This window comes from Callionymus lyra, chromosome 4 (genome assembly GCF_982586985.1).
Source record: "Callionymus lyra chromosome 4, fCalLyr1.hap1.1, whole genome shotgun sequence".
In the NCBI taxonomy this organism is placed as follows: Eukaryota; Metazoa; Chordata; class Actinopteri; order Syngnathiformes; family Callionymidae; genus Callionymus; species Callionymus lyra.
The window spans coordinates 35,827,198-35,853,194 of record NC_141821.1 but is presented as its reverse complement, the minus strand read 5'-3'; the positions used below and the strand labels follow the sequence as shown (position 1 = coordinate 35,853,194).

Below are 25,997 nucleotides of genomic sequence, written 5' to 3'. Positions count from 1 at the left end.
TTAATTTGATTTGCCCGTTCTCTCTCTCTCGCAGTGGAAAAACCAGACGTCCGTCGCCCATCCCTCTTCGCTGTATCAGCCACCCCTCCCAGCCGATTTTCCACCTATCCTTTCCAGTCCTCTTTGGCAACATCAACACTCTCAACCCTTCTTTTCCTCTTCTGCATCGCTGCATAGATGTATTCGGCAAGTGTATTTCTAGAAACCCGATTCCTACACCTTCGAAGACTTCGGTTTCAGACATTTGTTGGTGGTTTTGTTGTATGACTCAGCAACATTTTAAATGTAGGTCGTGCAACTCCTGGAGAACTAAATCTCTGTTTTAATGTTTGTGACAGCAGTTTGTTTTCATGATTTTGATACTTTTCCTTTTTTCAGGTCACATAAACCAAAGCGTCAGACACTTTGCTGAAACTACAAGGTGAGAATCCCAGCCACATATACAGCTTTATTTGATGTATTTAACGGTTTATTTTGAGCTCTAATGAAGCTTGTTTCTATGTTTATAGTTTGTCGTGTAAACTTTTCATGTAAATGTAGTAAACACAGGCCAGATGTTCATGAGTGAAATTCAACAATATGTAGTCTGGATATAAAGAGGTACACTTTTGAAAATATCGCTAAAATGATTCAATGGAATTGGGGGATCATGAGTGATTTAGGCTGACATTTATACAGTTTAACAACTTTTTCAGTGTTTATATTCAATTAGTAATATTAAATCTGTGTAGTCAGAGTATCCTTCTACTCGATAAGCGTGTAGTTAGATTCCCACCAAAGTCAGTTTTTTTATCAACCTATTACTGGTTATATGAGAAACAAATTAATGGTGTAGTAAAATTACTTACTACTAATACTACTTTGTAAAGTTTGACTGAATATTTTTATTATTTTAGGTGTTTAGTGTATCGGCAAACATGTAAAAGATGAAACAAACTTGCTTGTGCTTTTTAAAGTTAAAGGGACATTTTAGAAATGTTCTGTTCAGTCATTCAGATGTTGCTAGGAGATTCTGCATTTGTAGATTTGTAGATTAAATAAGTACTATAATAATAATAATAAATACTACTACTTAATATTGTTCACAGATCTATTAAAATCTCTACCGGACTGATGCAAGGCCTTAGAACACTCTCAACAAAGGCAGCGTGGGTCAGGAGAGAGCAAACAGAGATGATGAGACTCACGATGAAGCACATAATAATTATGATATTTTCATTTTTTTATAAGAAACCTACAACTAAGAATTTTGTTGTGAAAAGATCATGAACAAAATAAACACCATATGAAGCTGATGACTGCACATCACAATGTCTCAGCAGTACCATGACAAAGCACTTTAAGCAGCGTGAGTAAACATACAACACAGCACCAACATAACAAATGTAATCTAGTTGACGCCTTGAGATGAGATCTTTCATAACCTGACCTTTAACCTATTAGATGACTTATGAAGTTCATGACTCTGCCAACTCTAATTCCTTGCTCTCTCAACACTAATTTGCTTTATAAAATGATATAAACAACATTTGCTCTTTAGCAATTGAGCACCTAGTGGGGGTTTACTTGTTGAACTGAACATATAAAAATTTTGTTTTCAATTGTTTATACATTTTAGCACTTGAATGACAAATAAATGGAGACAAAAACACACGATTCAACGTGTTGAAGGTTTTTATTTGTTTGGTAAAACACTTGTTTTGTCAATTAATATCATGGGGGGCTAACCTGGTATGGACTATAATCGTCATTGTTACTTAGAGTATTTAAAATGGACATACTTTGTGCTAAATCTGGTGCAGCCATCATTTTAATGTAACTGCACATTGTTCTTTTAAATAAATAAATCATCATAAATCATAAATAAATCAAATCTATTAATGAATATGTATTTGTGAAAAAGATTTTTGACAAGAGAACTGTAAACAAACTACTAGCCATATTTTCGGTACATAACGCCCTGTATGTAGGCCGCACCAACAAAACTTTCTAAATTAAATAGATACGTTTTTCTTCAGAACAGAAAAGAACGCAAGGAAAAAAATGTAAAAGTAAAAATAACTCCAGAAAGTGTGAGAGATGACAACATGAAAATGCTGTGTTTGTCTTGAAAAATGCAAGAAGACGTAATAAATCCGAGCATGCTGAAAGCTAGTACCAAGCGAGAGGTTCTGGTAGTATATTAGCAGTCAAAAAGTTGTCTGGAAGCTTGTGATTGACGCTGATGTCCAGGCATGTGGTGAACTTAATGTCACACTCCAGGAAAACAAATGTGTTTCCACTTAAAGCTTAAAGCTCCTAATATTCATCACTATAAATCCATAAAGCCTGTAATGCACAACAACAGGACCTTCATAGTAAGTGTTACAGAAATTCTTTAATAATTGCCAAAAACATGTTCCAGTTTTTAGAGATTACTTTATTAAGTAATAACTTCAAAACGGAGCAACGTCATGATGAATGACCTACTGCATTTTGAAGAGGACGACTTCAACATTTAGAACATGTAAATAAGCCAGTAGAGTTGGGTTTTCACATTAGGTGTCCTTTAAGTCTGTCTGTATCACTTTTCCATTTCAATAGGACTGTAACTTGTGACATTGCACTCAGATAACATTTGCAGTTCTTCTTAGTTGTTAAGACACCGCTTCCTCTTTAAGAATCTCTGACATTTGAACCCGGAGGACGTTTGACTCCACTCGTTGATCCTAGTTTATGTCAGCTGGAGAGCAGGTTAGTCATCAGGCTGGAGCCTAAAGTCACATTCTCACACATGGAACTGTAATGTGAAAGAAATGCCGTCTGCATCACACAAGAAAACCGCAAGTAGGCTCGTAACTGGCATGCAAGGAAAAGTTTAATCCAGAGTTACAGAGCGGAAGATGTTGCATAACTTCAGTAAGAAACTGGACCAAAGGACAGAGTGTAACAATTTTATTGGTTCATTGTTTTATGAAACATATTTTTAAAATACAACTAAATTCTAACTATGAATTCTTTACTATTTGCCAACTCAGTATTTTATTCTATTTTATATTTAACATGATAATTGAATAATATCATGTTTTCTAGTGAGGGAGTATAAAAATCAATTAAATATTAGAAGATTTCCATAACATAGTTAGTATGGATGTAGTGAATATATCGAGTTGACAGCTGTCTGTGCAGGAAATCTCTCTAATGCAATGGATCGTGTATGACACAAGAATAATCTAGTTCAGAACCATGAGCTCCACAGCTGAGCCTTCACCTCAGCAACAAGGACTATTCTTAACATTCACATTAGAAAACTAACAATTGCCTTACAGCCAGTCATCCATGGACAACAGCAATCATTTTCTGCCTTAAAATGTTTTTCACTCGTTTCTTTTACCTCTAACTCCGAACTTTGTCATAGTTTTTCTACGTTTCTACTCGTTATAAAAAGGAAATGCCACGTAGCAAGTCACAAATGTCGTTTGCTGCCATTTAAATCTTCCCCTCTAACCACTACGCTGAGATGACGTAGGTTAGATTTCAGGAAGTCTCGTTTTTGGTCACAAAGGGAGAGTTCACCCAAAATTCATTTTCTACTCGCCCTCATGTGACCAAGGGTTGGGATTATTTTCAGAATAATCACATCCTTTTTAGAGCTAAAGGCAAAAATGTATCTTAATTTTAAAGAGCCAACTGTTGCGTGAGCGCTTACAGTAAAGAGTTGCTTAGTTGCTTCAACAAAATTGATGTATGTGTTTGCCTCTAACTCTAAAAAGGAACAGATTACTCTGCAAATAATAAGAACCCTTAGTCGACATGAGGATGACCTATCACTGTAATAGATCAGAATGGTTCTGATGAATGCTTAAGAACCCAGATGAGAAAAGATACATTAAATGTACTTTAAAAAATGTAGAAATATTATTTTATATTTATTTGAAGACGTAAAGGGTCCTGAAGGACCCTCTCTAGGAGGAATCCCAGCAAAAAAGGTTTACAGAAAAGAGAACAGAAGAAACGGAAAAAAACGTCACATTTTTCTAAATATGATACATATTTGAAAATAGATTACAACAAATTCTGAATATATGTGAATAAACATAATGACCTGAAAACAAATAAACAGGTTATTAATGTGATTAAAGATCTGCACAAGAACAGTTTGGATGATTTTCTGCAAATAAAAGGCAAACAAACCAGCTCTTTATTGACAAATGTATCACAGTTGGATGGTGGACGATGGCATACGATCGAGGATCTGTATTCATAAAACATGAAATACTTTGAAGTTATTCCTTATATGTTATATATATTATATTGCAGCCTTATATATTTATCATCATTTTTTCCAATAGTAGAACCTGTGTGCCACAAAGATCAAAAAGTGTCCTTGACCTTGAATAGTTTGCTATCAGTGCAACTGAATTGACTAAAACTATTTAAATTATACTTTTTATTAGAAGGATGTATTCTATGTTGTTTAGTCTACTGTCATTAGTCAGCATTAGCCAACTATGCTGTAAATTAATATATGGCCAATAAGCAAAGAAAAAAATGTTGCCGTAATTATGGAGATTAATTTCAACTGAGACGCGATCAAGTAATCTTGGGATCTTAACAAGGTGAAGTTCTGGTGTTTTCCAGTGTAGTCACAGTGTAAGTTCTCAAAGGATTCTGTTATTGTAAATATGAGTGATGTGTAGATGAGGCCTCATACAACAGCAGATGAGGTATGACGATACAGTGTTACATTGTGAAAGACCACTAGATGGCACACGCTGTTTGAAAATGATGTGAGGTTTATTGAATGGGTAAATCAGAGTAAAAGATTAAAAAAACAGAGTGTGACCCTTGACATGTCAAGATACTTGTCAGTCAACTTCACTAAAAACAAATAAGCCTATTAACGAGTAAAAATGTGTAAAACACAAACTCTTTATGAGGCCATCTTGCTGCAGAAAAACAGTCCAGCGTTTGCACTTAACAGTAATTTTTTGATAGTCATGATGTTTTATTTTTTTACACTTTTATATGAAGGTCCGTCTGTGAATATTTGCTGATTTAACTTTAAACCAGTGTGGGTTGCAGAAGAGGCAATGGACTCTGTGTCATGTGCAACTTTTCTTTGAAAGTGTTCTTGTTTTATTTCCAGCAAATACATATAAGGCCTTGATTAAATAAACATAGTGAATACATATGTTTAATCATTCGACTTATCTGTGATAGTTAGTTGTGAAATGTCACCAAATTGGAATGAAACGTACACAAAGTGCAGTTTAAAGAAGACAGTTAACTGACGCTGTTTCCTTTCCACGAACACCAGCCCCTTGAAAATGAGTTAGAGGGATTAAGAGTTGGGCAGTGAGATTGGGGGGGAGTCCAACTCTGAGCACCACGGAGGTCAAAGGAACAACACCCAAACCTTGAGCAGTTCCCATGGAGACGAGGGTGCCAACTACAGTAGGAGACAGAGAGAGAAAGAGAGCGAGCGAGAGAAAAGGGAAGAGAGAAAATGGCAGGCGAGAAGGGTGGGTGGTTGGCGTCAGGGTTCAATTGCTGGCTGTCAGGGGAGACGAGGTGGCAGCTCAACTCAATAGGGCAGTTGGAAGTATGGCACGGCTGAACATTCTAGCAACCCGTCACTCTGACTCGCTTCTGATTCAAGGCTGTCTTAAAAAGTCTTGTGAACTTTCTTACCAGACCAGACATCACAAGGAGTTCTTAGTGAGATGATAATATGACGTTACAGCAGCAAACTTTCGTCTCTAAAAGCACCCAAACCAACAGAGAGAAGATGACTTTCTATTGACCTTTGACAACTCTATGTAGAAATTTGACAACATTGGCCTGGGAGGTGAAGATGTAAAATTGAAGTTTGGAATTACACTATAAAAGGAAATCTTGTTAATTCTGACTTCATCTACATAAGGAGTGTGTGTGAAAGTCAATCACGCAAATCCACCAAAATCCTTTAGCTAAACAAAATGTGTATTTAACGAATGTTCCTCAACAGATGTATGAGTGTAATTTGGATATACTAGTTTTGTACTTAATAATCTGATTAACTTCTATTGGAAACCTCTGTACATTGATAATCTATATTTCTTACCTCTGGTTACATATTAAAAAGGGACAATATCAACATAATCATTCATTCACTTTGACCACAGGCCACATCAAATGACAGGGCAGGATTTGGCCCGCGGTCCTGGAGTTTGACACACGTAAACTAGATGAACATGAACTTGCTGCACTCATCTGTTGGGTGGGCCCTAAAAACTTTACACTTTATGATTCTACAACACTTTTGACCCTTCCATTTGATGGACGTTAACTCCTGCTGACACAGATCTATGACCAGTTTGTAAATATTGAAAGGGTTTTAATTGTTGAATTAGCAGCAAGTTTGAAGTTTACACCGTCCATAGCAATACTTGCTTGTAAACCTTCTATTAAATGTTCTTTTCTAAAACTCTTTAAGTTTCCATCAGACTGTGGAAGGCTGATTATTCGCCCTCCCGACTCACTGTCTCTGTCCTTGACTCTCTCTCGCTCATGGCTGTTTGTCTCTCCTTCCTCCTGCCCAGATTTTTTCAGCTGGCTGGATTCCTGTTTGTTTTCAGCCATTTTGGGGACTTGCAGGGCTTGTAACAAACTGCTTAAATGGCGTCCTCTTGCTTGCTTGCTCTCCCACTCTGTCTCCCATGTCTCTCCCTCCCTTTCCCTATCACTGGGCTTTGTGTATTTAAAGTAGTGTGTGCAAGTGTGTGTGGACAGAGTACACTTCAAAATAAAAAAGATCGAATTTAGGGGGGAGTCACTTGCTGGGGAAGAACAACCAGAAACAGAACGAACATGTCGGAGCAAAAACTAGAGTGTGAGAGAAGAAGAAATGGGGAGTGCATGACTGAGGGAGCAGCAAGTTCGAGTGTGAGAATCGCTCCTGCCCTCTGTCTTCACACACTGCTGCCTGTATGTGTGTTTGTCTGAGCGAGCCGCCTCTCCCTGCACTCTCTCTCCCTCCTGCTCTCACACACACACACAGACACACACACTCTCAGACATGTGCATACACAGACCGAGGGAGAGAGAGTGAGAGAGAGAGGGAGTGTGGGGGAGAGAACACATCGCAGTAAAGATGCAGCAGGAGGTTTTCGGAGGTATGTTCTCGTTTATGCTTGCCTTCCAGAAAGACGGAGGAACAGACCAGAATATTGTTTTCCTGCTTGTTTTTTCCTGCTTCACTCTCCTGCTATGACGCTGGTAGATTCCACACTTACAGAGGAGGACATGGTTTTTTGTTTCAACCATGTGTGTGTTGGGGTGTGTGTTGGTGGGTGTGTTTGTATTGTACGAAGCGTGTTTGTGGAAGCGAATTTCTGTGTGCGTGTGTCCCTTCGCTGGCTGTGTGTCTGTGCCAACAACAGGCCTGGTCTCTCTCATCCTCCCCTCTGTCGCTGGTGCACCACGCAGTTCTTTTTCAAGAGCGATGACTCGCTCTGAAATTGTGACGAAACTTTTAATTTATTTAAAAACCTCTTGTGATTCACCACACAAAGACAGCTGGCTCACAAAATGTGCCAGAAGGAAACATGACTCGACACATGACAATGATCGTCAACTTAAAAAAATCACTCTAGCGGGCAAAACTTGTGGGTAATGGTGGGACTCTCTTGGCTGCTGATGATTCTGTCCAGTGTTTTTACCAGCCCATTGTGTTAGTGGAGGAAGTCTCTCACGGAGGAGCACAGGGCATATTGATGTCACCAAACCTGTTGTTGCCGCACTTAGCCGAACTGCTTTTTTTCAAACATAATGAATTTGTTGCCAAGTACTCAAAGTCTTTGATTCCAGGGTTGTCGAGTGTTAACCATATGGAAAAAGTGGTCCACACGGTCGCAGTGCGTAAGATGTATATGATTTGAAAAAGCGTAATTAATCTGAGTTAAAAGTGTACACTTGTGTACCACAAGTGGTTTGTGTAACTCAAGGCTCGGGGGCCAAATTCAGTTGCAAAGTAATTTCAAGTGGCCTGCCTGATGGTTTACTCATAGTAGAATAATGTTATTTTTTTCACATATAAAAAGATAAGTAAGATGGATTATTGATCTACACAATTATACAGTCACCCCTGCCTGTTATGGACAGCTTAGTAAATATACGTTTTGTTTGGCTTGTCACATTTTTTAAATATTTTGGCCCCTTGTGTAATTGAGCTTGACACCCCTGGTGTGGGATATTCTGCCTATTTGGACACTCTCCTCTATGTTCTCTTAGTAACATCATTACAGCTAGAACATACCACTCTATATCCATTATCACTGGTGTTTCCGTGTGCCCGAGAAACGTACTTACACAACCGACTTTCAAAAGGTGGTTGTTTAGTGTTAACAAAAACTATACCGTACAGTTCATATGCAGGATGTGTCTGCGTGTGAGCTGGAGAAGATTTAGCCAACGAGATCTGTATATTATTGGTGTCATGAGATCCTCCATGTCTATTGCACCCACCACCTCTGCTGGACCACTCCTTCGACTCAAGCTCCTCCCCATCCCGCTGTCCCATCTGGCTCACTCCACCACGCTCTCTTGGCTGAGGGTTGTGGAGAGTTCAGTGGTGGCTCTCGCTAACGAAGCCCCCCCGGCCCATGAATAGAAGCACACACACACCCCTTCCTCCTCCCAGACCAACTGCTGCTCAGATAGTTGGGCCCCACTCTTGTAGCCCATCGCTTTCGGAGAAATCCTAACAGACACCTTCCTCTGCCCACATGCAGCTCACCGGCTGCAACGCCGAGACACTCCCCACTAACACGCAGTAAATGATAAACAATTAATGGCACGAATGAACAACACACATGGAAATAATAGAAAAGGCTATAATGCTTAGACAGTTTTACATTTGAATTTGGAGTTTAAAGGGCAAATAATGTAAACAAACAAACAACTCTCTTAACTTATATGTTACAAATGGTAAAATACTTTATGAAGTTCTCCCCCCTCTGAAATCTCGGCGAATGAGAGGTTAAGAGAACCGAGTCCATTATGACATAACAACGGCTTCACTCCTCCTCCAGCCAGCTGCAATCATGCCCCGCTTTGTTTATACTCACTCTCTTGGAGGAGAATACTTCCAGGATTAATGACTCGCAGGGACAAACATTGATGATTGGCCAATCACAGGAGAGTGGGTGTGGTTAGGGAAACGCGATTAATCTCCAGAAAAACTAAGCATTCTTTAGTCAATCACATTAAATCACATTTTCTATTGTAAATATTTTAATTAAAAGAGAGTGCAAACAGACACATATTGTACAATAGAGGTCCAAAATCAAGGGAAGATGAACATAAATCAACACTTTAGTGGTCTTTTAATGAAAAAACAATAGCTAGGTGTCTAAAACTGGTGCTTGAATGGTCCTTAACCCTTATGTCATCTCAGGGTCGAGGTGATCCATAGGCCCGAAAACAAATGTGTTTGAGGTATCCCTTGGGTTGCCTGTGGCCTTGACCCTGAGATAACACAAAGGTTAACATTTATATTATTGACCCTGAGATAACCCAAGGGTTAACATTTACATTATTGATCTGAGCCTCCAGGCATGAAGCTAATCTATGAGTTAATCCACACACTTGGAAGAAAGCTGGATTTACTGGAAATATTTTTACGGGGTTGTGACTTCCAACAAAGTTATTTGAATCTTTAATTTGATGTATTTTCCATTCTGATGTTTGTGCAGGAGAACTGGTCTCACTTAAATGATTATATACCATATTCAAACATTTTAGTAGTTTTCAGAGTTTAATTGCTTTTAAGTCCAAGTCCAGACAGAAAGCTAGTTGTCTGAATCACAGACGGTTGCTCTGACAGCAGACCACCTCATGTCACTGCAACATTGATGTTCGCTTCAACACTAGTTAGCCTTATCGTAATAACATAAATGATATGCTATTCGTGACATAAATTTAAGTAACATATTTTGATTCATTAGATAGATGCTTCACTCCTTGAGCTTCATACTATTTGATCTGCCATTCACTTTCTTTCCAGATTCTTCAGTAGGTCTTCAACCTTCTTGGTTATCTTTGTTTTTTATTACAAAAATCAAACAATCGTAAACAACATTTATCAAATGTATACCCACATTTATTTAAATCTATTTTTAAATTTAAAAAAGATAAAGAAAAGATAAGAATAGTAGTTGAAAATTATTCAGGGTTTCTTTTCACCATCCAGGAATGTCACAGTCTGTATTTTGATCCAATATTACATTTTTTTTAGTTATTCATGTTGGCATCAACGCCTTTCTTTGTTGAGCCAAGCTAGCAGACATCATGTTAAGACAACCATGAACCATATAGTTGAAAATATAGTAATAGTTAAATTAGGTGATGACAGCCATTTTGTGAAGGTGATAGACGGCAATGTCATTTATTTCTGCTCTGTTTGTGAGCGTTCCTACATGGCCTTATTAAGACCATTCATGGAATAAATCCCAGCCTTATTTCCAGTGAAAAAACTGCAAATGGGGGATACAAGCAGAAGGCCCTGGAGTTGTATCGACTTTTCCCAATGCGTTCACAAAAGAGACCCTTCAAGACCTACAGTGACAATGTGCATCATGACCTTCTACTACAACCAACAAATGAAAAAGTAATAAAAGTTAACTTCCCATAAAATGTTTTGATTAAGCCTACCAACCAGTGGCCAGAAGACTTGTGAAACCCCCCATATGCTAGCAGCCACCACTCACATTAATATGATAGTTTCATGTTCATGGCATTCAGGATCAATTTTAAAATTCTGGTTCTTACTTTGAGATCTATTCATGGTCAGGGTCCTCCTTACATCAGTGATCTGATCCAGCCTTACACCCCAGCTCGGGCTCTGAGGTCTGTGGATCAGAATCTATTGATGGTTCCTGAACACGGTTCAGGACCAGAGGAGAGAAATCGTTCCAGGCTGTTGATCCCAAGCTTTGGAACGATCTTCCTCTCTCTCTGTGTTTGATGGATCTACTGACTCCTTCAAGAAACATCTGAAGACTTTCTTATTTGTGCAAGCTTTTCCCTGATTTTCTGAGACTTGATCTTTTGAAGCATGTATTTTATTATTATTAATGATTTCTAATCTTCATCTAGTTTATTTGAAAACTAAACACATTCTGGTAAATGCTTTATTGAAACCTACGACACTCAATTTCCCAAAAGAGATCTCCAGAGGGATTAATAAAGTCTATCTGATCTAAAATACATTTTAAACTACACATTCAGTCTAAGCCTCAATCATGATAAACTATTTTTTATGTTTTTGTAATGTCAGAAACAACATGGACTTTAATCTCAATCTATACTAACTTCATTACGGGAATTTACAGGTACAATCTCAAATATATATTTAGATTAATTACTCACAGTAGTTATGTAATATTATCAAATCCTGTCCTTTGAATGGAATAGTACCTCAGCTAAGGACCCAATATCCTATTGGTACATGGTGCAGATCAATGGTTTGCATTTTCATTTTCATTTTCTTCTCTTAGCTATTTGACCAACTTCTTGATTGCTGACACTAGCATTTACGGATTCCCTTGGTATGTAGTTACGCACCATTTTAATATATCTGAAGGGAACAACGACCACTTTCTTTGGTTCTTGATCAAACATTTATATCTCTTGTTGCCGATTTAACTCTACCAGCACCCATGGGCAATACATGGCCCACTTCCGTTTTCTTACTGGCTGTTTATGCCTGTGGTCTGTATGTCTGACTTTGTAGTCTGAGGGCAAATATGTGAGTATGTCCATTGGTGTGTGTAACTATCAGTCTGGTCTGATTGTTCCCCATTTAATCTCGGACCATCTTTTTCTCCTGTCACTCTGCTCACATTTTAGTCCCCCTAACTATTCCTCCTCGCCTTCCTTGTCACCCTTCTTTTCTTTCTCATCCTCACCCCCTCCCCGTCTCTCTCTCTCTCACACACACTTCTCTTTCCTCTGCAATAACAGTGCTGACCTAGTTTCTGCCTGTTCAGGGCTGCCTGTGGAATTTTACAGAGGCCTGCCTTCCTGGCTGCCCTGCTGTTGAAAACGCAGACACAAAAGCATGACAGAGGATTTTTCTTTTCCTCATCGTTCTCTGTTTTCCTACCCAGTCTACAAGCAGGGAATTGCTTCACTGTTGCAATACTAAATGTGTGTGATTGTTATACATTCGTGCATGTATACAAAATTTGCCGACTGAAATAATGTCTTTTCTTTTTTTTTGGGGTTTGACTGGTATGTTAGTAGCTATCATTTCAACTTAGTTGCATTTCTATTGAGTTTCTTAGACGTGATTTCCTGACCAGGCTAACAGTACATGCTGAAAGAATATTGAGTAGTATCAAAGAATTCCATTATTTTTATGTATTTTGTCAAGAAATTGAACAAGAAACTTTCCTAATACATTTTCTCTTTCTATTTATTTTCTCGATTTAGATTTGGTGGACATGTCATGGTGTCCAGTGTGCAGGTGTTGGATCCTAACCATGTGGGCCTTAATAGGTGTGGTGTAAAAGAGACCATTACACACCCACAGTGCTTCCTCCGACCACATCCTCACGCTACCTGAGCAGAGGAAACCACCTGTCATCGGAAACAGCAGCTGTAACTTTTGTCCTCACCGACCTTCGGCCTTTCCGACCCAAGGCGATAAGGTGTTTGGATCAGACCTAAAAGAAAAAAAACTGACAGCCTAGAAATTCATCATGAAAGGGAAAAGGCATGGACTGAGGATAGAGGCTATGAAGCAAGATCAGCTGGAAGAAATGGGTGATGGACCAAAAAATGCCAAAATCACTCTCAGCTTTCCAATCAGTGCTGCTCCACTCCCAGTTTCACTGGCATCACCAAAGCAATGTCACAGCCCATCATCATCCTCACCTTCACCTCACAGACGACGGCCATCTTCCAAGAGTTCCGATGAGGGGTCGCTTTGGAAACTTGACTCCACTATGGATGTTAAGCATAGATCTTTTAAGCCCCCAAGACATGACAACTCACCGTCTTCGTCACCTTCTTCTTCATCCTCGACCTTCATAATTCAAACGCTAACGAAGAAGGACATGAAATCCCAGCCTCCTCAAAAGTGCTCCAAACTCAACCCTGGGATACAGTTCCTCAAATCCGCGCCAAGACCTTCATTGAGTGGGTCGTATGTCACAGATGGGTGGGAGGAGAGACACAGACTTAATAACGGTACGGTCTCATCCTCACAAACTGCAAAAATACTATTCAGTCTAGGTACCGCTTCCTTTCAGAGAGGAAGGGATGGACAAAGAAAAGAAAAAGTATTAGGAAGACCAATTGGAAAAGGTGGTGCCTCTAATGAGTCAATTCTACACCCACCAACACTCCACCTTCCCCAACCTTCACCCGTACCGCCAATTACACCGGTGGAGGGTCTCATTGCTCCCCTCCACTTGTCCTCCCTTTCTTCCTCACAAAACCTGAAGCCTGAACTGATTTGCGGCGTTTGCCATCGCCTGTTTAGCTCTGCTGCGTCCTTAACAGTACACATGCGACTCCATCGTGGAAGCCGGGGTCTCAGCTGCCGTTTTTGTGGCAAAGTGTTCATCCACAGCAAGAGGTTACAATCCCATGAGGCCTCCTGCAGAATATCCGACATGTCCCCAAATAGCCTTAATTCTACTAAATTCACCATGCAACCAAAAGAAGAACCACTGGAAGAGGGTGAGGTGAGAGTGGAAGGAGGTGTTATTGTCGGAGAAACGGACATCGCTAAGATACAGGCACAGAAAGAGGCCGGCAGCCTATTGGAACGTTTCCAAGGTGATGATGCAGCAGCCGCTGAACTACTTGCAGGTGATGACAGCCATTTTGTGAAGGTGATAGATGGCAATGTCATTTATTTCTGCTCTGTTTGTGAGCGTTCCTACATGACCTTATCAAGCCTGAAACGTCATTCTAATGTGCATTCATGGCGCCGCAAATACCCATGCCATTACTGTGATAAGGTTTTTGCCCTAGCTGAATACCGCACAAAACATGAGGTGTGGCACACTGGAGAGCGACGTTATCAATGCATATTTTGCTGGGATGCATTTGCTACATATTACAATCTTAAAACTCACCAAAAGACCATTCATGGAATAAATCCCAGCCTTATTTCCAGTGAAAAAACTGCAAATGGGGGATACAAGCAGAAGGCTAATGCCCTGAAGTTGTATCGACTTCTCCCAATGCGTTCACAAAAGAGACCCTACAAGACCTACAGTGACAATGTGCATCATGACCTGCTACTACAACCAACAAATGAATCATCAATGTCTCTGGTTGATGTGGACTGTGCTCTTGGACCAGATGATCTGCAAGAATGTGCAGCTCAATCTCAGAGTGTTAAGCCCGACCCTGATGCCTTCCCTGATGGTTTTACTGTGCCTCCTACAACTGAGCAAATGGAAACCTCTGCTCTTGATGATGTTACTCAACTGGATCTGCCACAAGTTAGAAAACAAGAAAGTGAATATCAAGATACAGAGCAAAGTAAAACTAATGCTTGCTCCAAAACATCCAGTAGCAGCAAAACAAAAGCACTTAAGGCTTTAAAATGCACAGATAGAAGCATGCCTTCTGTTATAACCTATGGGTGCACAAAACCCTCTGTCATTGTTCATGGACCAGCAGTGTCATCTTCAGTCATTGTGCACAGCAACCAAGTAGTCTCTGAAAGTGAACAAATTCCAGTTAAGGGCCAATCAACTGAAACCAGCAAAACACAGACTCCAGGAAAGGGAACTTCTGCACTAATAAAAAAGCCAAAATATGGCCAAGATCATGCCAAGAAGAGATCAAGAGAAAATTCTGTTACAACGGACAATAGGTTGCGGGAAACACAAGATGCTGTGACTGGCAGGTCAGTCCAAAAATCACGAAAATCCCACAGTAGGGATGAGATTGTTGGTTCAAAGCAGCTGTCGACACTGATGGGGTCACAGGTCAAAGAGACAGGTCCACTATGCCAGATAACTGTGCGCATTGGTGAGGAAGCTATTGTAAAGCGAAGTATATCTGAAACCGACCTAAGAAGAGATAAGAGCCGATCACCACCAAAAAACAAGAGAGGTGAAACATCAGGTACCCTGGATGTAAAACAATATCGTCATTCTAATAATCGTCACAGCCATCAAATGAACCATAAAACCAGCTTTGGTGCAAAGGGAAATAAAGTAAAAGAAAGTAAAGAAAAGGTAAAAAAGTGTCCTGGGCCAAATGTTGAAGTAAGGAAATATTACTTTCGCCAAGAGGTCCGTGAACAAGATAGTGATCATGATATGGAGGACAATTTATGGCGACCCTACTATTCATACAAACCCAAAAGAAAAGCCCAGGCACATCTTCAGAGGGTCAAATCATGGCAAAGAAAATTAAAATACAAGCGCTCAATCCGCGTGAAAAGGAGAGCAGAGAGACTGAAAAGTCTTCATCATACAGAAAAAGTGAAACCAAAAGAAAATGGAAAGAAACAAAACATTGATGAGGCCAAGTTCAAACCGTGCATTGAAATGGACAAAGCAGACAGAACTGGCACATTTATGGGGAGGAAAGACTTTGCAGGAATTATTAATAATAGTCCTGAGGCATCCACTGTTTCCTTGCACTCTACAGAAGCTCCATCCACTCCTGGACATTCTCTGGGACTGAGGAGGCACCCATGGGCAAATGTGAATGTAGCTGAATGTGGTACATGTGGATGCTGGTTCTCAAGCTCAAGGAAAAGGGACAAACATGAACTAAGTCATCTTCTGGAGTTTATGTGCCTCTTGTGTCATGCAACTTTTCCTTCAAGGGATAAATTAGAAAACCACCAGAGAGCACAGCATCCTAAACCTACGGAGGTGACAACTGTTCCATCTAAAGTCACATTTCAAGAACATACTGATGAGGTCAAGGTTCAAACTGTAACGGAAAAAACCTTTGATGATAAATCAAGGCGTATTGGCTCAGTGTTGAGCTCCTGTTCTACTCGCTTAAGTAGAAGAGCATTATCAAGACACACCTGTCCTCAATGTCACAAGGTCTGTAAAACATCTTCAGCACTGATACGCCATCTCCGGCGGCATGAATTAAACAATTCACCAGAAACAACATGTAATGTTACAGACAAAGAACACACAACAGAGGACAGAGTTGACTGTGCTCATCCAGATCCCAAAAAGGATCCTATTTCTAGCTCTCCTACAGTTTCAGTCATTAGCTTTTTACCACAAGAGCAGTCGAGTAATTCTGACTGTTTAGCTCCTCATCAGAACAGTGTCTTATCCCATGATCTGGTAACTAAACCACAGCTGGCAGATGTGTATTATGACCCTGAAAATAAAGACATTATAAATAAAGATCAAGCATCGGGGCCTGGTGCAAATAATCCAGAAGTGCCACTGGAAAGCCCTGTTAACAAACCATACACAAACCCAGAGGTGACACCTGTCTTACACTCCACCCTTCACAGTGTACTTGTCATGAATGGGGCTGAATGTTTGGACTATCGTAAAAAGAACTTGGATAGCCAAACTCTCAGGTCTCCTAGTCCTTTGCACATTGTAAAAACATCCAGTCCTTCTCAAACGGACACACCATGTAGCAAAAACTCTCATGCCTCTTCTATATCCACTTGTGCACTCCCCTTTTTTAACGAGAGATCCATGAAAAGGGGTGGGGTCATTATAGAGAGAGAAAAGCCGTTATCCAGTGAGACATCTGCACATGTAGCTTATAGTGATCAAACATTGCACACAGATATTGTTGTCCAATCTCTCTGTAGGAGTCCCTCTCCCAGTGAAGCACAAGACCTAACCATGTCCTCAATACTTGCAAGAGAAAGAGAGATAGAAAGGCAAAGAGAGAAAAAGATGGAGGACAAACAGAGAGGACTAGAGGAAGTAAATAAGGTAGCAAAAGAAAAAGATACAAGGATAGAGTGGGTCCAGCAATTGAGTAAAGATGAACATGGTCCTATTGATCAAACCGATCAGTTAGTTCCCAAAGTAGAACCCCTGAGCCCTTTGCCGTCCCCTCAACACAGCCAGAACCACACCACTTTAAATAGATCCTCTCCACACAAGCACATTTTTAGGTCCTCATGGGAACCCAACACATCTGTTGGACACTTATCACCATCCCGCAAGGAGGTTCACTCCAATACACAAGGACTTGAAAGACTACCGCCTGGATTAGCTGATGTCGTTGACAGCCCCTCTGCCCATGCTCTTCTTCTTCCAAGGGCTGCTCAACCCACAGAGCCAGAGCTTATTAACATTCACACTGCAAGAGATTCCCAGCAGGGGGAGTGCACACCGGTTGGATACCATGCAGAGGATCTTCCCCTACCTCTCATTGTCCCTGAAAGTTACCACTCTAGAAAGAAACAGGAGGAAAATCTTCTGATGTCAGCCTATCCTCCAGGAGCACTGTCTTTTAGCCCACTAGGAAAAGTTATTGTTCCCAATGGAGGTGACTTGACCAAGATGCCATTTTATCCTGATCCATATCATCTCCTTTATGGGTCACAGTTTCTGGCCTACCCTTATAACTTAGCTGCTCTTCCTGTTGCCCTCAACATAATGGCTCCTGCTGGAGACAAGGTGGAACCACTCCCCTTCCTACCTGCTATCTTCAACTACACAGCTCCTGGTGGGCCATATATGGGTACAACATCCCACCCTCTTGTACCCAATCCCAGTCTTTACAGCAGCAGTGGGGGGAGCTGCACCAAAAGAGACAGTAGCAGCAAAAAACCATAAGAGGTAGCAGAAGAAGGGTCATTCAGAGCACTCGTTCCTTTAGTGCAAATCAGATATAAACATTCATTGGAGAGAATTTAACGGAAAAAACAAGGTGGACGTCATTTTTAAAATGATCAGATATTGCTGTCCTTTATATTCATCTTCTCCAAGTCATCTGCTGTTGTGCATTGTAGCTCTAGAGCCTGACCAAGTGTCCTGCTGACCTGTCATATTGTCATCTGTATATGACCTGCTAAGAAGATGTCTGTTGTGTGGAAACTCTGCTAGTTCAGTCTGCTTTACTTTTGTAACACCACAGTGAGATCAAATATCTACGAAATATATGATAAGATGAAGCCCATCATTTCTCACCGATATTTGTGTCACCACTAGGTTGTCTTTCTCAAGTGGGTGAAAACAAATAAACATTCCATGTGAGAGCCTCTCCACAATTCTAGTGTTGGTAGGTCAGGGTATAGACAAACATTAAATGGTAGTTGACATGTTCAATTAATGAAGTACAATAGTTTAAACATAACGTGCGACCTATAAACCAGAGGGTAGTTACGTTAACAGAGCACTTGTAGCTCGTCACTGGGAAAAAAATAGCAGAATAGTAAATTGTTGCACTTCTATATATCATCTCATTTCCTACATATTACAAAGGAAATAAAAATCTGTAGCTTTTTTCTGTCTCTTCAGTTAACAATAAACAAGGATGTTCATTCACTAAACTGTAGCTAAACTGTACGTTTCTTTCCCAAACTCTCCATTTAAAAGTACTTTCTTTTGCCTGACTTGATTCCTTTGTGTGTGTCAGAATGTTGCTTAGTGGCCAAAGTTTTTAATGAAAGCCCCAGTATTCTCTTCTGGGCCTTTGATGTTTTTTGTTATCTTTATTGTTGTTGTGTACAAATTTGTTGTCTTTTTTAATTGAAGTTTAGCCTTCTTGTCATATAGACATGGCATCATTGAAGGGGGGAGTAAACATAAAATATGAATGTACATTTTTTTTTATGGAGTTAATGAAGTACAGTTACATTAGTCGGTTTAGGCTGCTTTTCTTTTTTAATTCAATTAACCTAATAAATGAACATGTTACGTCCGGTATGCATATATACAGTAGTCATAGGAACATGTCAGTAAAGTTGGGTTCTCTATCCACAAAGCATGAGCTAACACTTGCTTCTAAACGGTTCATATTCATAAATCTTACATTATGTGCTCATCAGCTATTTTTTTTATTTATGTGACTCCTATACATCCATATCACCTTTATATTTTTTGGGTGACATTTCGCTGGTTAATCCCATAAGTAGTCACCATAGCATTTCAAACATAGTTGTCAGATGCAAGGAATTCTGGTCTTGTCAAGAGCTAATTGTTTGACCGTCTTCAGGGGTACAGATTTCCTCTTGTGTGTGGTAACATGCCTTTTATGTGCTGGCAAACATATTGTACAGTATATCAGAGGAACTATGTGAGGAACCAAAATTATGCCTTGGGTAGGTCACCAATTAATTTTACATTTCATCACTTTGTTTGCTGTGAGATTCTTTTCTCACCAGTGTCCTTCCTGAAGAGGGACATATTTCCATTATTATTATGACATGGTTTATCATCACCGTTATCAGACCAAAAGCATGCAAATCAAATCATATTGTATTTGGACTGCAATCTGGTGGTTAAAAACATCTATTTACTGTGTTAAGATCAAATGAATGTGCCTCTGCTTTCATCTTTCCACGATTATCTAGAGCGTGATGTGGCTCTGCCAGGTTTTAGCTATTATGGTGCCTTACGGCATAATAATAAATAAAAAAAAGGAAAATATTGTATTTAGAAAGACACATGGAGATAGATTTTATGAATTTGTTTGCTATTAAGCTGTTCATAAATATAGATGTATGACTAAACTGTTTTTAGTATTGTGTAAATGTCTAGGAAAAGACTGTGCCATTTGGAACCCCGGAAAGATGTAAATGTTATTTTTAAAAGATGTTTTAATGTTGCCTGATGACTTTGTCTTTAGATTTGATACGAAGGCTTGTCGCCTCATCTCTCCCAAAGTCCGTAGTCCCTTTGCTCCCCTTTGTTTTCTGTCTTTGCTGCAATCAAAAATAAAATATTAACCTGATGACCCAATGTCTGTTTTTTTCCAATTTTACTTATGTGGTATATTTCACTTCAAACAAGTCTAATGATTCCAAAGTAGTTGAATGCATCGTTTTTATAGTACAGATGGATAGATACTCTTGATTTGCTTCTTTATTATCTACGAATATGGTTGCAAAACTTTAATTAACTAATGCTTTGAACACCTTCACAACAAACAGCAAGCAAATGGTAAAAAATCAAATCAGATTTCTTTTTACTACATGTAAGCAGGTGACCGGGGCATTGAACGTCACATTTATAAAAGGAAGCTCTATACACACACACACACACATCCACACACATCCACCCGCACACACCTACATACACACACACACTGAAGAACAGTTTTAAAGACGGCAATAAACTTCACTCCTGGAAGCAGAAATCAACCCAGACTTCACTTTGAAATGGCTGACTGGGATGGTATGATGTTATGTTATACACACAAAAAAACATAATCTTCCATTTTAGATGAGGAAACATTGTCTTCATCATAAAATATAGCTAATTCCCTACTACGTTTAAGTCTTTCTTGTGTTCCAAATGTTGCGGAAGGCTTCATGGAGGAAGATGGGAAGAGGGCCAACTGGAGAGTTATCTCTGCTCCCTCTCCCACACATTCCGTAAGCACACAAGTGACTAATCAAGCTTCCTGTGTAATGGGTAAATAAAAATGATTTGGGTCAATCATCCACCATGTGCTTACATGGACAGAACAGTTGAAAATAAACTATTGTAGAGTTTTAAGTTGAGTTCTTCATTTATTGACATAAAACTTACGCTTTTTTTGGAATTTGTTCTATGTATATTATTTTTTGTCCTGTACTTGACTTTTTAGACCCACCTACATTTCTGCAGTTTGTCTAGTTGGATCATCATCAAACAATCATGAGGATCAATAACCTGGACTACCTAAAGGACATTTACCCTCTGGATTCTGGGATAGAGGGCTAAAACACAAGTGGCTCTGCGTCTATTCTGTCCAGCAGTTTTAGGAGCGCTGAAGGATGGTGGGGATTTTGAATGGAATTGCAGGAGGACTGCTGTTAATTCTGGGTACACACTATGTTGGAGCTGAATCACGGACGAATGGACAATGGATGGTATGATAACATGGCTTGCAAAATATGAAAAGATTTTGCCACAAAAAAGTTCAGTTCTCGTTCTGGAATATGCTTGGTGTTTTACTCATTAGTCTCAACGACCTCAATACGTCTGTGGCCTCAAGCTGCATGAGCTAACTTTTTTGTTAATAATTGTGTTTTTATCACCCATTGTATTTCTATGAATATCTTAATGCCATATTAAATTAAATAATCATGATCCTAAAGAGACTTCATAATTTGGTGTTTTTATCTTGAATAAAATGTTTATGGGATGCAATTTTTTATCATAGACCATAATAGTTAACCCTCGTTTAACCCTTCAAGCATGTATGATTCACCAAACTGATTTTCAAAAAGGAAACTTTGAAATGTAAACTTTTAAACTTGGGATTGAAAATGTGATTAAGCCTATTTAAAAAAAAAAAAAGCAGTAACTATGAATATACTAAATTCATTGCAATTATTTTCATTATTTTACACCCTAATCACAATTATTTTTATAAAAATCATTATAAATCAAATGTAGGTTATACTGTAATGTCAGCTTTAATGTTTTTGTTTATTTCTTGTCATTTATCACATCATTCCCAGACACAAGTCTCAAGTGGATCTACATTTTACCTGGGCCAGCAGAGGGACTTGTGGCAGCCTCTTGTCCAAATCGCAGTACATCTTAGTCAAATTAATAGGTCTGCTGATAAGTCTTTAGGCTTCAATTGAGGTTCTTAACTGTGTGGTTCTACTTGGAGCAGCATCAAGTCGACTTTTCAATTACGGACCTATGATCCAGAAGGAGCTATTTTCTATGGAGACACAGAAAACGGGAAGGAATGGTTCGTTTTGGCATTGAAAGATGGCAGCCCTCTAATGCTGCTATACAGAAAGGAAGTCCTCATCCATGTGGCTGGTGGTCCAAAACTCAATGACGGACAATGGCACACAGTGAGTCTTGAGGATTGCTTTGTCTTTTTCTAACAATGAAACTACATTAACAATATATTTCCCATGAGGAATCTGAGAATTTGATGCAAAATATTTTAAGCAAAACCAACTCATTGTGGAACCTTTAAAAACAAGTCACCTTCATGCATGCTAGAATGGTACTCTGCAAAGTCACAGAATTCTACCATTTTGTCTTTTGCTTGTGACGTCTCTAAGTTGGAAGTGAGCAACCAGGGTAACTATGTGATCTTGGAGCTGGATGGTGCCAAAGGGCTGGTGCTTGGACTGCATTCTCAAGAGCTGGATAATGTAATTTACACACTTCGACTTGGACTTGGTGGGATCCTGATTAATCCTGACAGGGTGAATATACAGGTATAGTCTTTATGACTGAATTTTAATAAATATTTGATTATACATTTTCTTGCTTGCTTTTGGTTTAAACCCTTGGTTGGTGACCTCTTTAATGCAGTTTGATCCTCGTTTGGACGGCTGCATACGAGCAGGAAGCTTTCTAAACCTCACTCTCCCCTGGGAGTTGAATTCAGATAAGCTATGGCCTTGTTACCCAAACATCCGGCCTGGCATCTTCTTCCCTGGTTCTGGACTTGCCATTTTAAACAACTCAGGTAAGAAAGCCTGCTTTTATATCCATACACACAACTTTTATTAAAGGGAATATATATAAACAATCTTCACTTGAAATTATTTTAATATTTTATGTTGCAGTTTTCTCTGCTGATGAAGAACATGGGATGAAGATAGAACTCTGGGGCAATTTCACTCGTATGGATGGAACTATCTTAAGCATGAGATCTCCTGCAAAAGAATTGTTATTCACTTTGGTGGCAAATAATGAAACAGAGGTAGAGATAACCTGAGTGAATTATCTGTATTGTGACAACTCTGCTGAAAACCTTCTTTTGACTTTGCAGGAAATATCACTCAACTTGAAAGGAGAAGGAATCAGCATGGAAACTAATGTTAGCCACCTGACAATAACCTTACAGAAAGATTCCATGAATGTTTTAGAACATGAAAATGACTTGACATCTACTAAGTCCATTCCCATAAGAAATGCTGATCATTTAATCACATGGAAGGATGCAACTGTCGCCGTTGGTGGCCTCTTAGGTGATTTTAATTTTAATACCAACTACAAAAGGTCTCTTTGCATCATACAGCTAGAAAACAACCCATCTAGCTTCTTTAAGAACAGTTCATGTTCCTGGTACCGTAGATCTGCAGCTTTGATTAGAGCCTCTAGCAAGACAGCAATGGTTTATCTACTGTAGTGAACTCTGATTTTCTGTAACAAGATTACAACCGTTGGCTTTTTTTGCATCAAAAGAGACATGGCACCAGCAAGACGCTTTTGTGGCTTTGATACATTTTCTTAAATTGTTGGCCAAAAAGATCATGCTTCCCAGGACAACTGCAGTTGTTGATGTAATCTAAATCCTTGATTCTGCGACAGTGTGCATTACTTCTGTTGCGGGAGAAAAAACAGATTAGGCAACTGTGTAGCTGTTGTTCAATTCTAGGGGCTCCACCCACTCAAACCTTAAATGGTGAATGTTTGTGGGCTGGTGCTCGGGGAGAGGTCCATTGGTCGATTGACTTGTCTCATACGATTACAAGCTTTCTCCAGTCACTTTAAGATAAAAGGTAGGGTAGAAAACATTATAGGAGTTTGGTGGTCTGAGATGGATTTGACTGGTCTGGCATCCTTAAATGTGCCATTGACTGTTGGCTCCATCAGTGGACCTTTGGCCCATGGTTTATCATCTTTCGTTTTACAGAGTCCCAAGTATATAGGACTCATATGAGACATAAAGGCCCACCTATTGAAACCTTTCTTCTAGCTATATTAAAGATGATCAGTGAATTCAAAAGCTGGGCGTTGCTTATTTAAAAGTCTGGTGGCTCAGGAATATCTTTGTTGGTTGATACAGCCTTCAGGTAAAATTATTTGAGTGTCAATCACAATCTCTTGATTCTACTCTTGATAACCTTCTTCATAGTGCTCCTTTACCGTGGTGCTAAACTAGCTTGAGCTACCTTAGCGTTCAAGAGACCATACACAGCAAATAAACACTTCTACATTTCCTAAATAGGCAGTAAAGCCTTACACATTTGTAATTCCCTATCACAATTACCTCATTGGTGCAACAAAAGTAATGTAGTTGTATAGGTTTCCGCCACTATTTCTTAAAGCATTCTTGTCCTGTCGGCTTTGAAAACACTCTCGTCTGCTAAATGGATAGTGGAATTTGGAAGTGGTGGGGCACAGTCGAGTAAACATTATCTTAGCATGCAGAGCTCAGAGCAATCGGGACTAACTGTACTACCAGCCTGGTGCAAGTTTATTCCATCAAGTGCCTGCTTTAATTGCTATAGTAGTATGTTTTTAGTGTTAGGTGAATTCTCCCAGAATACCACAGTTGTGTGTGGAAGACCAAATGGCTTTATTGCTAAAGAATGGAACAGGTACACTACAACTCACCTTTCAATAATCCTTCTTCACCCAATTTCAATGTTCATGATGAACCTCTGGAGTTGTTTTTTTTCATAATAAGCAGTGAAAGATCCTGGTGATCAGAATCTGCTGTTGGTTCTGTGCACACACTTACGGACCAGAGGAGACAAATCCTTCCAGGCTGTTGCTTCTAAGTTTTGGAACGATCTTCCTCTCCCTCTGTGTTTGATGGAGTCTACTGACTCCTTCAAGAAACATCTGAAGACACTTTTATTTGTGCAGGCTATTTCTTAATTTATTTGTGGGTGTTTTTTTTTTCTTACTGTGTTGTCTTGGCCTTCTAAAGTTTTTCAATTTTATATATCCTCCACTGTGTATTGTTTAGTTGTCTTAGCGCTTTGTGACCCTCGTTTGCGAGAGGCGCTTAACAAATAAAAATGACTTTTAAAAAAACAAAATTATAATTTTAGATTTTACTCAAAAATAATATAAATGTCAGTTATTAAATGTAAAGCCATTAATATTCTTCTTCTTTTTTTATTTCGCAGGTAAAGGAGATGATAATATTGGCTCCAAATTCTTGACAGGCTGTCTCGAGAAGATTCACATCCAAGGGAAGATATTAGATTTGGATTTAACTGACAAACACAAGTCAATCTCCTCTCACAGTTGTCCTGCATAAACATTAGAATTTCACATTAAGACACGAACATCTTTTTTGTTTTGTTTTAAATGTAACAAAAAAATTTTAGAAGTCGGAGTCATTGATCACAATGTGACGTTGAAAGATACAATTACTTTAGTTTGGTTTAAATAAGCTCTTCTGATTATTAGTATAAGTAGTATTTATCGATGAGGAAACGAGCAGATTCAACGTCTCAGAGACTTGCGTTAGACCAGGATGAATATAATGATGTAAGTGGGGCTCCATCTGTTGGTGGATTTAAGATCAGACTTATTTTAAAATGTAACGTTGGACTATAAACATTAAATCATATAATATACTTTTCTATGTAATTTTTTTTTTTTAAATTATATTAACATCTTATAATTAACATCTATATTCATCAGATTCAGACATATTTTTATGTTATTCTATTATCCGTAGCATAATTATATGAATGATGTTTTAAATGTGTGGGTATCTTAGAATAATATACAAGAATATGAACTTCGACATAATTACAGACATATATTTATTTAATTTAATAAATTATGTCAAAAAAAACAACAACAGCAAAACTTTTTACAGTAATAATAATATTATTAATAATAATAACAATAATAATCTAATCTGTTATCTCAGAGATAGATTTTCACATTATCTGTGTTATTTTCTTGTACCTATTGATGATTTCTTATTATTTTCTATTCATTTTTTGTTTTTGGTTTTCAAGTAAATAACCCATTCAGTAAACAGCATTGAGTTGTTTATGTAAATAATATCGAGAGCGAATCTGACAAAAATCCACACTGTGCAATGTATTATTGTATCAAAATGTAAATAAAAATAATAATTGCAGATTTATAACCAATATTTCACATACTGTTGTT

The 25,997-nt window shown here is 38.9% G+C and overlaps 2 protein-coding genes across 3 annotated transcripts; both read left to right on the top strand.

Annotated features, from left to right (window-relative positions):
* Positions 1-153: 153 nt before the first annotated feature.
* zbtb4 (zinc finger and BTB domain containing 4) lies at positions 154-19,904 on the top strand. Of its 2 annotated transcripts, XM_087790060.1 has the most exons (3): positions 154-285; positions 379-421; positions 12,457-19,904. In XM_087790060.1, exon 3 carries the CDS (start codon positions 12,726-12,728, stop codon positions 17,775-17,777), a length of 5,052 nt encoding a protein of 1,683 aa, XP_087646186.1. In that variant the 5' UTR covers positions 154-285; positions 379-421; positions 12,457-12,725; the 3' UTR covers positions 17,778-19,904. The 2 variants fall into 2 exon arrangements, with proteins under 2 accessions (XP_087646186.1, XP_087646185.1); XM_087790059.1 differs by lacking the exons at positions 154-285; positions 379-421 and adding an exon at positions 7,007-7,136.
* A 946-nt stretch (positions 19,905-20,850) lies between these two features.
* shbg (sex hormone-binding globulin) lies at positions 20,851-25,978 on the top strand. Its single transcript, XM_087788284.1, has 8 exons — positions 20,851-21,019; positions 21,614-21,711; positions 21,775-21,964; positions 22,181-22,339; positions 22,437-22,593; positions 22,694-22,830; positions 22,900-23,098; positions 24,992-25,978. Exons 1-8 carry the CDS (start codon positions 20,924-20,926, stop codon positions 25,123-25,125), a joined length of 1,170 nt encoding a protein of 389 aa, XP_087644410.1. The 5' UTR covers positions 20,851-20,923; the 3' UTR covers positions 25,126-25,978.
* Positions 25,979-25,997: the final 19 nt, after the last annotated feature.

What these genes read in the sequence shown, in the direction of transcription:
- shbg (XM_087788284.1), top strand. Translation starts at nt 20,924, where the DNA reads ATGGTGGGGATTTTGAATGGAATTGCAGGAGGACTGCTGTTAATTCTG. An exon ending in CATCTTAGTCAAATTAATAG is followed by an intron (nt 21,712 to 21,774) that starts GTCTGCTGATAA and finishes TACTTGGAGCAG; the next exon opens with CATCAAGTCGACTTTTCAAT. An exon ending in TGGCAAATAATGAAACAGAG is followed by an intron (nt 22,831 to 22,899) that starts GTAGAGATAACC and finishes TTGACTTTGCAG; the next exon opens with GAAATATCACTCAACTTGAA.
- zbtb4 (XM_087790060.1), top strand. Translation starts at nt 12,726, where the DNA reads ATGAAAGGGAAAAGGCATGGACTGAGGATAGAGGCTATGAAGCAAGAT.